The 13150-nt window shown below is 38.5% G+C and overlaps 1 protein-coding gene across 2 annotated transcripts in view; it reads right to left on the reverse strand.

The window, feature by feature from the left end:
• Positions 1 to 13150, reverse strand: part of PTPRN2 (protein tyrosine phosphatase receptor type N2) — a 634110-nt gene that overhangs the window by 83989 nt on the left and 536971 nt on the right. For both annotated transcript variants that reach the window (XM_058803508.1, XM_058803499.1), the window contains one exon: positions 1541 to 1735. In XM_058803508.1, coding sequence (XP_058659491.1) covers positions 1541 to 1735 — 195 coding nt within the window. The remainder of the gene's footprint in view (positions 1 to 1540; positions 1736 to 13150) is intronic.

Here is a 13150-nt window from a genome sequence, read left to right on the forward strand (position 1 = left end):
AAATCTTGCTCTAATTTCCATACAAATATATTACCTAGATCTTTTTGAACCTTTTTTGCCTCAAAATTTGTATTTATTTTGAGATTGGGCAACTGGAAATGTTTGGGGTTCCCAATCCTCCCACCCCCAGGCCCCAAGTATTTTACTTAACTATGAAAGGAAATCAAGTGAAGTTTAATTATGGTTTGGCAATAGTGGAACAGTCAAAACCGTAACAAATTGTTTTCTGTCATGGTAACAACCCTTTCAAACTGCACTTGTCTACCAGATATTAACATAATAATTAATTAATTACTTTTGGAGGGGGATGGCAGCAATGTATTTACCCAGGATCATAAACTCTGAGGAAGCATCTGGTTTAAAATCCTACCCGGCTTTTGCTCAGTTTTATAGCTGACTGGATCAAGCCTGAAGAAGGTCAGCAACTTGGCTGAGGTCAAATTTGGTTTTTGGGTTTTGCCTGCCTTTATTCCTTCCACCATTACGTGAGGTTGTCTTGTAAGAACTTGGAAAATACCTCAGAAGATAGTACCTTCAAATATAAGTCCAGAAAAAGAAAGAAGTTAAAAAATTATGACCTAAAAGTATGGCACGATGGAGAGAAGTTTCCAAAAACACGGCAAACTATCAACTGGAAAGGATGCTTACTTTAGGTAAAAACAGAAGTCAAATATACAAGCAAAATAACACAACTTTTGGTCAAATTCTTCACCACAACCTAACTTCTACTCAGAAAATGTCAATGCACTCTAGAGAGAAAGTAAATATTTAAAGAAAGATGAAAATAAGGCACAAAAAGTAGAGGATTACTCTACAGCTCTCCCAGCAGGACAGAAACAAGCTCCACCAGTCCCAACCACTGGACTCTGACTCTTACACACAAAAAACTCCTAATGTGTCCATCTTCTACACTGATACTGGTGTCAAGCTGTGCTTGGAAGTAACCCAAGATTTCCAACATAGACTCCATCAATAGAATATATTTGGATCATTTCAAACACGAGAAATCCAGCTTGGAAGAAATTCATCCAAGGACAAAACAAAAAAATCCAGGCAAGACTTAAAATTCAGATCCCTTTTCTAAGGTGACAGAAATAAATTGCTCCATATCACTAATCTTCTGTTGCCTTCTCAGCTCAGATACCTCCACACACTGGAAAGACATGAGAGAAAGCAGTGAGCTGATCAGAAATTTGGCAGCTTTCTTCAGTTGTCCAAGCTGAGCTAAACATAAATTAACAGGACAAGAGGACACCACAGGGCTTTTTTTTCTTAAAAGCAAGCATGCAAACAATTCATATGTTCACGTTAAAAGAATGTTCCCAAGAGAAGAAAAACAAAAATATAATGAAAAACAAAAAGGAAATAAAAATGCCTGTTTTAATTGTACAAAGTTAAGATTATCAGTGAAGCTCAGGAATATTTTCCACCTGTGAAAACGCATCTTCCCTGTCATTTAAAGCTCTCTCTTTCCAAAAGCTGAGCAGGTGCCTGAAATTCTGTCGAAATTTCTGGTGCCACGGAGATGAAAGTGCCTTACCAGGATCATGTGACCGGTGGAGATGTCCATGTTGGACTGGACTGGCTCCTCACACCAGGATGAGGTGCTGCTGCGGGCTGAGGGGCTGGGGATGGGCCCATCACTGAACTGGGAGGAGACGCTGTTGATTCGGGAGGAGTGCAGGGGCTCGGGGCGGTCAGAGCTCTTCACTGCCATGCGCTGCCGGCATAGCTCCTAGAGAGAGAGAGAGGAGCAAACAACCCACAGTTACGAGTAATTACAGGACAGAGTCTACTAAAGACATATGATTTACAATATGTTCCCAGGGCTGGAAGTGTTTCCCCCCTCACTGCAGTAATTTTTGGGTGGCTGTCTGTTCTGTTAAGCACAGCTACAAAGGGACGTTCAATGAAATTACTACACGATCACTGCCCTAACCTTTCAAAAGTGCAATTATGACTGCATGCACATCTCCATATAGATAACCAAAAATCATATTTTGGAGCTTGACTTCTCCAGCAAATATAACTTTTCTTTTCTCCCCCACATTCTGCAAAGCCACTTTTGAACCACACAACCTCCTGAAGTTAATGGGGTTGCACGGGAGTAATTGAGAGCACTGCTTGGCCCTGGATATGCAAACTCAGCAAGCTCAAGGCAGCTGAATTGATGTGCTCTCCAATGTAAATCCTCCTTGATAGATGCCTCATTTCTCTTCATTAAAATAGCAAACTCGCAACACTTCCTCCCTGATGTGGGGCAGAGAGGATGAAGAATGACATTAACGAAGAATAAAAGCAGAAATCTGTCATTGTATTGTTTAAGCAGCTTTGGCGAAGAAAGAAAATTCAAGCTATCACACACACTAATGCAAGTCATGTTGAAACACCAATATAGATAGCACTGGGAATACGTATTTTCAGTTGCTCTTATGCATAGAATTCGTGCAAATATACAGAATTCTGGTTAGGTAGCAGAAAATCCTGCTGGTAAAACCAACTCCTGATAATATAAAATTCTGATTCTTATAGGATGAGCAGACCCACAGTCACACTGTCATGTTGTAATGCTGTTAGAATCAGTTGTGGTGGTGAAATCACAGATATTGTAATAAAATGATCATTTTTAACATATGACTACTGCCCATGAGGGGTCCTTGGCTGCGAGGCCCCTTGGCAAGTCTATAAGATGTGGCCAAATTGCACACCCAGTGTGGGTACACATTTGTCTCAGATTACTCATTCTGCACAGATGAGTACTAAGAGCTCAATCTTTTGCTACAGGCTAACAAAATAATACAGGCTGAAAAATTCATACCATTGGAATGCCATGGCTTTTGTTTTCTTATTCATTGATAATTTAATTGCAGCCCAAGTGCCATCAGTAGGATGATCTGAAAACCATTCTTTATCAGCTGCAATAAAATCTTTTTTTCAGACAGGAGTTTGAAATATAATTTAAGACTATGTCTGGGGCTTTTTATAACCTTGCAAACTCTAGGAGACTGAAGGGGGATCCCAATCCATGCAGCAGCAAGCATTCAAACAAACTCCCTGAAACCATTGTACAGAGTCTCCTCCTGTCACCACATGACAATGATTAAAGACCCCTTCAAATATTCTTTTCTACCAAAATTTCTGTCTTATTTGCCATTAGAGATGCTTATGTGGACTTTTACTATTTGATAGCATCTAATACAGGATGTATATGCATATATACATACACATATGCATGCATGTACAAATTAAGATACACTGAGATAAAATTTGTATCATTTATAGACAGGATATATTTCACTGTCTATTACAAAAATACAGTCAACAGAAGCTTGGGAAGCAAAGATTACTAATTCTATGTGGTGTCAGTTGTTGGAATAACTGTACAGAAGACTGTCACAAGTGAAACTGCTACCTGACTCCATCATTGTGTTTTTGTATATTTATTGATTTTGTCTAGGCCATGAAAGAGTTTTTCTAATTTTTACCAAAAGTAGGTGTTTTCCACACTTGAGTGGTATCTATTCTGTCACTTGGTACTTTTTAGCTTCCTACTAACCTTAACATGAAAAATATTAGAAAAATAAATTAAACTTCAAAAATATGCTGAATTGAGTCACAATATATTGGTGTTAGATAGGTCAGTTAAACTATCAGTATTAAACCCAAGACTTTATTTTTTAATAAAGGAAAAAATGTCAGTGTGTCTCTTATTTTTATATATAGGAACAAAGAAAAAACCTCTTTTCCTCCTTTTCTCTGGAGGATCACACACTTTATAAGAAAGGCTAGCAATAGTCCTCAATGTCTATTACTAACCTCAGAATGACCCTGCAGTAGTGTAATTTCAAATCCCTGCTTTTAGCAGATTTTGGGAAAAAGTATAACAGAGCGGAAGCTTTTTAGACAGGAAAATAAACTGACAAAAAACCCAAAAAGCTGCTCAGATGTTTAGACATCAGCCATTCCTAGAGGGAATGGTTTATTGGACTAAGCAAAAGTATAATAAGTAAAGGTATAAAAAAAAGAAGTTTGTCACATAATTGCTAGAAGGATCTGTCTTCTGGCTAGCATGCCGTGTGGCGTTGATATGAATTTATTATATTCTAATAGACATCCTGCCACTTGACTCACCCCAACTCTGTGCTAACAATAGCATTTGTACTCAAACAGGATCTTTGTTTTTAAGTTGATCTGTTCCTGCTGTTCATATCCTGCCTCAAGTCATAATCCTCTGCTTTTACAAGTGGTTGCTGTGGAAAGGATTATAGACCTCTGTTAACTAAAAGAATTGAGATCAAGCGATCTCTAAGAAATTAATGTACCATTTGTACATGAATTATAATGACAAAAGAAACAATATTATAGACAATTGGTTATAGAACAGATTAACCTTTAACCAAAAGATCTTTTTGTACATAATTATTTAATATGTTACTAAGAAATGTTTTATAATGAAGTTTAACATGTTCATGGACCTTGTGGAAGAAGGTGAAGTTGAGAAGCATAACAAATTTAAATATGTTTAAAAAACCTATACCTTATCTCAAATATTAACGTATTTCTTTCCTGACATATGTAGAGCCAAAGCAATAATTCCCAGAACTGCTGTAACTGTCAAATACCTCAAACAAAGCAACCACGTCACTGCACTCTGCTGCAAAAAATGTTAAATATAAACAGGAAGGTCAAATCATAGCTGAAGCAAAAACGCCCCTGAATTTCTTGATTGGAGTTTAAAATCTCCATGACAATGGGTTTTCCCCTGCCTGTAAACAGAAGTTTTTGGTTTGAATTTATTTCCAGATCAGTCTGACAGCCCTTGACAGCTCTTTCTTCCCCCTCTCCCAGCCAGCCCAGCCCTGGCTGAGGAACCTGCCCCATCCCCACACACACATCAGCCACCTCAGCACAGCTCCAGCTTCTGTGTCTCCAAAGCCACCTCTCTGCCAGCCCAGCCATTCCAGCTCCCACTTGGGTTTCTAGCCTGGCACTGCAGGGATAACATGTTCAAGACCACCACATGTAAAAGCTTTGGTGCACAGGGTGTTCTGGGGAGCCACATGGGTTCCTCCAGGACATACGGACAAGGGACATCCAGCTCAAAGCAGGTAAATGTCTTTATGTGGAATCTGGCCTTGAGATGGGTCATCAGCGTTCCCCTCCTACAAAAGGCATTGGGAACAGTGGGGTCTCACAGTGTGGGGCGTTTCACACCATCCCATGGAACTTACTGAGCGGGCATCTTTTCACAAATGCACAAAGCCCTGGATGGTTCAGACCCTCGTAAGTACAATATCTGTCACCTGTGCACTTCTCTGCATGCTCAGGTATGCTCTGTCTTCCTCTCCAAAATATTTACTCTGACAAGCATTTTGCAAATCAGCCATTTACCAAACCACAACTAGAATTCAAACTTGACTAAAATGTCAAAGCTTCATACTGTGAGAATGACACAAACTGTATTTCTGTATTGTCTCAGCCATTAAAAATATTTTCTAAGAATGAATTCAATTTACTGCTGCATTTCTATATTTAGCAGAGTGGCTGAGGCTATTTCTGCCATGCTGAGACTCAGTAATGTCTAGCCATTGTTTGTGTATAGTTTGAGTGCCATTCTTCATTTAAAAACATCATTTACACCTAAAAAAGCAACCATAATGCATACAGTGAAAGATGAAGAAACGATCTTCCTGACCTTCAGGCTATGATCTAATGGATGGGTTGGACATAAACATTTATTTAAAAGGTAATTTGAAGTTTATGACATTATTTCCCATCACATGGGAATTGCTATCATACTGAGGCACTTACTATGTTTTTTATTTCCCAACATTTATTATCAAACTTATATGGCGGTCACATGCAGTATATAATGGAGAAGTAATATCGCTGCATGACAAAAACTGCCATAACCAAGATAAATATTCTGTAAATAATGTTGAGTTAAATGAGTTCAAAGTACTGCACCATGATCATCTGCAGTGAGCTTTTTATTTGACACACAATTGATAACCTTAAACAAACCATAAACAGTATTCTTGGAAACCCCTCAATCCTCTTCACAATGAGGTTCTAAAATATTCCTAATACTTGGCTGTCCACACAGAGACAGGGAGAAGCATGAAGTGCAACTATTTCCTCAGGTACAACAAATAGATTTTCAAATCCATGCACTCCACTTGTGAATGAAGCACTCTGCAGCATAAACGCAGCTTATCCACATTTAAAGAAGAGCATGAAGAGACTTGCTGTATTTCTTTAATTGACAAAACTGAGAGCCAGTCTTGCCACCATGTTTTGTTAGGTGAGTCTCTGAACCTGAAGAGGTAAAAAACTCTCCTCTCAAACAAGGAGGCATCGAGTCTGTCCAGAAATGGAGCCCACAGATACCTGTCCAGGCTGGTTTGGAGGTGTGCCTTGCTTACCAGCAGAAGTGTTAGGCCACGTCACCAGCCAGTGCAGGCGCTGTGATTTCTGCCACGTGGCTTTGTGATACTCAGCACCCACTGGTGTCACAGAAGGGCAAGGCAGCAAAAGAGAGCTCAGAGAAATCTTCATCTGTCATCTACTGGAAAATCCACTTAAGGAAATTGGAAAATCCATTGAAGCTACAGTGTTTACTGAAATGTTTTAGAGAGAAATATATGTATATGCCATGGTAAGGATTATGAGTATAGGTAACCATAGAACTAAAATCAGAAGTAACTGAGGCTAATGAGTAATATTGAATCTTTTCTCTTGATTTACTTGCAAAAATGGAATTTGAGAAGCTCAGGTGACACAGTACAGGCAGGAGAGCTGACTGGAGCATCCCACTTAAGAACATGGCTAGTGCTCACCTGAGCTCTGCAGTCATTAAACATGAGCAATTCCCCCTCAAAGCTGCCTCCAGAGAGGATGCTGCAAATACTTAATGCAAATTCTCTATGCAATGCCTTCAGGTATTCGAAGTCCAGCCAGTGATGATGGCACATGAATCATTCTCTTCTAGCTGGTACCAGGAGCATGAAAAATGTTCAGTCCAAAGCAAACAAAAATAATTTCATATCTAAAACACTGCTCTTCTTTCCCAGCCACTGTCACCTCAGATCTGACTAACAGGAGATCTAGGATCTGAGGGAAATGTCAACTTTTCAGTTTATTTAGAAAAAGAAACATAATTTCATGACTATATATTAATGAAAATAGATTTTGCAACTGATCCCCAAATTTGCACCAAACCAAAAATTAAGTCCAGGAAACAGGGCTAATATTTCCACATTTTAAAGAATTTTTTGTTTAGCAAATTAAAATAGAAACCACTTGAGTTAGTCCAGAAATAAGTGTGACAAAATTATTCTAGAATTAGCAAAATATAAGAAAGAATAAAGCTTTCCATGGATAATTATTAAGAAAATGCAGAGACACTAAACAAAGAAATTACTGTTTATTAAAAGTGATAGCTGAGTGTACACCAAACCCTTCCAACCTGACCTGCCTAATAGTCTATCAATCAAGAAACAAATCTGCTTAAGCAGGCATGATCACAAGAACACTGTGTTAATTTTTTTGTGGAATGAACATATTTCTCAGATATTTTAAATTAAAATGCTGACAATTCTAAATTATTCAAGACTACACCTTTTAATCAAATGCATAATGAAGATTAAGAATATATGTAATCTATATGCTAGGTATGGAGGAATAAGACCTTTAAAACACCTTTTTTTTTTTCCTCAACGTTAGTACATTTAATTCAACAGAAGTCTCATTCTCCTTTTCAAGAGGTATTATTCACAGGAGGTCTGCACATACAACCTGGATTTCACTGTTCTGCAGTGGATGCATGCATAAGACAATGAGATTTAAAAAATGAAAAAAATAAGATAAGCTCTTTTTTTTAACAAATGGATCTAGGACTATAAACATCATTATTCTCTAACTAAATTTGCTTAGTGTTACTACAGGGTGAAGCTAAAGTCATTTGGCTGCCTTTGTTTTGCTTTTGCATACTTGATAAGCTTTCAGGTGTTATAAATTTAACTTTAACTTATTTACTGTATTTGTAGCTTTGGGGATAATTACAGCTTTATTATCATTTATTTTTGAGTTATTGAAACACATTTTCAAGCTTTAGCTTGATTTTAGCCTACTTTTTGTCCAGGAATAAAAGAGCTGCTTACCTACAAGGAATATTTGCATGTATATTTTCTATCCTTCTCAGAAAAAGCAACTATATCTGATATCTGTGTCCCTTCAGAAAAGGGATAAAGGGATATATTGAAAAAATGACTGAGAGTAAGATTTTGAAAGACACAGCATCAAACATAACATTACACATCCACACTCTGGACAATTCGTTTTTATCTAGACTTGAATGTGATAGATCTTGGGAGGAAGAGAAACAAAAAAAAAAAAAAAAAAAGGAAAGAAAAAAGAAGAAAGCAAAATAAATTTCTTTGACTGTCAATGCAGCCTTCATGTGTCCAGTTCAGTTCACTATCTGCCCTCTTGTACCACACTCTCTATATCTGACTATAACTCTGAACCTTGGGACAGGGGGGATTACTTTGCTTGATTTTTAAATGATCTAAAACCCAGGGATGCTGTTTCTTTTTGACAGCATCACAGCCAAATACAGGCTTGAGAATCATTCTCCTAACAAAACCTCAATTTTGATTGTGGCCTGTGAAACCTAAAATTTCAATTATTTTAGCATCGTGTGTGTTTCCTGGTGATGACTCATGTCATTATCATTCCCCTTTCCCCAAAAAAGTCGAGGTCATGAAGAAAGGGAAAGGCAAAGAAACCATGGCTAACTTTAAATGAAAAATGAATTTTCCTTTTTTTTTTTTAATTTCTTTGATTTCTTTGTTGTATTCCCTCTAAATTCACACATTTGCACAGTCTTATCCTACCAAATTGAATGAGAAGCCATCGTGGTCTTGTACACATATCCAGGTGTTCAGCAGACATAAAAATTGCACAGAACCAAAGATCCTGCCTATGCAATACAGCTTGAGAAAATAGTTTTACTTTTATTCTTTCAGCAACCTCTCATCAATGAAGAAGCAATCTGAATAGTCCAGAAGCTCCTGAAGGAGGCAGATATCTCCTACAAGGCTCACATTGCCAAGGAAGACATGACAGCATAGGTCTAATGACATTTCTCTGAAATAATGATAATATTGCCCTGCTATCCATGCCAGGAAAGCACAGGTATTTTTGGGGATAATACTGCTTTCCAGAGGGTCAGTAAAATTGAAGACCATGTTTAGGTTACTCAGCTGGGGAATGTTTTTCTATACAAAACCACAAAAGACCACTGAGTGGGACTGCATGAGTATGACAGTTTAGAGCCCTTATTTCTAAAAGTTTTGTGAAACAGTGCCGAATAAACAGGACTCCAGCATCCTGGTCTTCACAAACAGGAGATACACAATGAAAGGCTGTGATTCTTTAGGCTGATTTGGAAGAGTATGATGACATCATGGTAGCTTCCCAAAGAATTTAAAGAATTTAAAATTTCCTGGATGACTCCAAGGAAATCAGTGTGTGCTTAGAATAGGATATATCTGTAAAATGTGCACCTGAAGTCACCTGAGATCTACTGGTGTAAAAGCACCCAATTTTTTTTTTCTCAGGTTGTCAGAGTTTTACTGGCCTTGCAGTTCAGACAACTGCAATTCTGGAAGTGATGGTATATCACACTGACCTACCTGACACAAAAAAAGTGATTTCAACCAGTGCTGGTTTCTAAATTGCATTTCCCACATTTCAGCTGTGCCTGCATGTAATGCTTTACAAGTATATGAGTATATGGCAAGTATAAATCTGGAAGAGGAAAGATTTCTTAAAGGAGTAACCAGAGAGATAAAAAATAACAAACTTCACCTTTGCCATGTTTTGTGCATCTTAACTAACTCCAATACATGCTCATGAGGGCACAGCTGCTCCTTAATATGAATTGGCACAGAAAATTCCTCACTAGCACAGTAGAGCCACAGAGCCCAGTATGGGTTACAAATAAACCATAGCAACAATTGAATTAACCTGAAAGGCCACGCAGAACCACATGTAAATCCATCGTGTGTTTTGCCTTTGTCTAACCCACCCAAAGCCTGACCAGCTTCCAGCAGATGCCAGTGCTCTTAAAGATAACTGCCACAAATGTTTCCTTTCTCACTCCCAGCATTTATAGTTGCCTGGGGCCCAAAGTAGGCAAAAAATGCAGTCCCAAGACAGCTGTAGTTTCTCAGCAAAGCTATACATTAAGGCTGTGTAGTCCACTATTTTATTGCCCTGCAGGACTGAAAATGGAAGATCATTTCTGCTAGAAATAAGAATTCCCAGCAGCCAGTAGGACTCAGTGAGCACTTCCAGCCTGGAGAGAAACAAAATAGCCACTAGTTTATGTCTAAAAATGTTATTCTACCACACTGCAAAGACTAATATTGCTTCTCCCTAAATCTGTGTAACTGCATTCATGGTAACAGAGTTTCTAAAAGCAGTCAGTGAAATGGGAAAAGAAATCCTAAAACTTCTAAAAATCCCCAAATACTTTATTTTTTTTCTCCACAGAAGGCAGACATACACCAGAGGCGATGCAAGGATAAAGGAAGTATTTACCAAAGATGGCCATCAGCGACAAACTTTTTTTAATAATATCATCTATCATGATAGTCAAAATTGCCAGTCATTACCCCCTCCTGATATGAAAACTAAACTCACTGCTTTTCACCCACTCTCTACCGAAAAAAATTAAAATCCCTCATCAGCTCTGCTGGGAAGACCAAATGCAAATTTAGTGCACAAGTGTTAAAAAAGGATCTATAAAGAACAAAGTTGCTACTAAGTCACAGTAGGTTATTAAGAGCCAAATCTTTGGTAATACAGAGAAACCCTATTAAACTATGGGAACAAATAGTATGTATGAGTTTCCTCACATCTCTGAGTACAGACATTTTTTCTATCACACATCACAAAAGTTTCTTCAAGGATTAAAAAATGGTCAATATTTCTATACTTTCACTGTATTGGTGTCATAGGAGATACTGGACAAACTAACAGGGATTTAATATGTGGTACTGATGGTCAGACATACAGAAACCTCATATTTTGGAGAGGACAGCAACAGCAGCAAAAATGCACAATTTTTCTTGGGCTCTGCCATGTCTCTCTGTACAGCTGTGTACAGCTGGATCAGGGCTGTGCCCTGAGAGTGCCTGGACAGAAGAGACCTGCAGCCCTCTCCACTGTCCCTGACCTGTCCCATGGCACCTAAATATCCTAAATATTTAGTTCCACTAAATACCCTGCAGCAGCAGCAAGGGTTTAATGTGTGTGTTCATTCAAATAAAAGGATTTCCCTGGCCATTACTGAGGTTCTGCATTTTCTTTTCCCAAGCCATGCAAACACAGGGAGTCACTTCTCTCCCTTGGACCTCTCCACCAAGCACCAGTTTGTCTGCAAGATGTGCCACAGGAACAGCACAAGAGGACAAGTTCTAAGTAGGCCCATTTCTTAAATGGTCACACTCATATTTGGATTATCTTAAGACCTGCATGAAGCTACAGGCATCTTCTAAAACATTATTAGCTCTTTTATCACAGAATTTTTTTTCTCACGTGGCTCCTTTAGTTTTTGATATTCCTGCTAACAACTTGTGCATCAACAACATTCTGCAGAAAGTGTTGCTTGCTGCAGTTGTATTCTGCTGATAGCTTTTCTTCTATTAGTCTTTTATTTTACATACTTAATGTAACTGAAAATCTTTGTCCTGGTGGCCAAAGACAGAATAAATGTTTCACTCTTTTCTTCAGTTTCTCATTTTATATATTTATTTTATTTTCTATACTACTTCTTGTTACTGTTTTAGAAGAAATAATCTGTCTTTTCAATCTCTCTTCATATGAATTTTCCATGCCCTTAATCATTCTTGTCATTTTTTCCTTGCTCCCTCCATTTCTGCATCCCTTTGGCGATGGAGTGACCAGCACTCACAGAAGGCTCAAGCATTGATTTATCCTTAATTAACTTCTAAAGCCCTCAAAGAAGCAAACAAAATTCTTAGTTAACAATGCCTGCAGAGCAATGGGGTTGACTCAGACCTCCAAAAAGAAGCTGAAATTTGGAAGAGCTTGCTAGGCAACCCTTATGTATGTTTTAGCTTCACACCCAAGTGCTTTCCAGTGAGGTTAACTAGGAGCTGCAGTTCTTTATTTTGTTCTTGGGGGTCACAATACACAGAATTTCCATGCTCAAATTCCCATGTTACTATACATACTGCTATCACACAGTACAGAGGGAGATGTATGAAATAATTTCCCTATATAAGATAAATTTATATGTGTACATTGTTTTGCTTCCAAAAATACATTCAGCCCCATCTCATTTCTCCTATTTGATGTAAATAGCCAGCCACTGGCACCTTGTGCTGTGAGCCACTGCAGCAAAACCTCTTCCAGCAAATCACTCCATTTTGAGGCATTTTTCCTTCCCAAAAAGCCAGAATGAACTCCACTTGGGAAGCTGAAAAATGGTAAAATCCAAGTTTCTTTTGCCCATGCTGTCAGAAAGGCACCAATGTAGCAAATTTTACCTTTTCATCTTTCCCTTGTTCTTTTCTAAGCAGTGGGGAAGATCAGTATGTCTCCAACATGGGAATATTCTCCCCAGTGCACTGCTGAAGACGAGGGGGGTGTTGAGAGCAGCAGTACCAGAAAATGGGGGGTGCTGGTCCTTAGGGCTCCAGTGCAGCCCACCTCAAACCAGCACCTCTGCTGCTCTCAGTGGGACCAAGGAAAAGCCCCCAACCTGCATGGAGGCTCCTTGGCTCCCCAAGCCAGGCAACTCTTGATGGGGGGAAAAACAGTGATTGTCATCAGCCAAGCTAAGCATGTAATCCCAATACCAAAAGTGAGTTTTATCAGGATGATGTTGAGCTGTTCTCACTTTGTAGAGCAAGATCAGCCCTTTCTGAGATCTCTTGAGTGGCTGCCAGAATGTGGTTCTGCAAAACAACAGCCATCCTATATAAAAGGAAAATGCTGGAATCATCAAGAAGCCTGCAACTATGTCAGCTGGACAGGAAAAAAGAAAAATAAAAACTGCACTGAAATTCAGCAGGGTTTTATCTGTATGAAAGATTAAAAATTTAAAAAAACTATT

Source organism: Ammospiza caudacuta, chromosome 1, assembly GCF_027887145.1.
Source record: "Ammospiza caudacuta isolate bAmmCau1 chromosome 1, bAmmCau1.pri, whole genome shotgun sequence".
Classification (NCBI taxonomy): Eukaryota; Metazoa; Chordata; class Aves; order Passeriformes; family Passerellidae; genus Ammospiza; species Ammospiza caudacuta.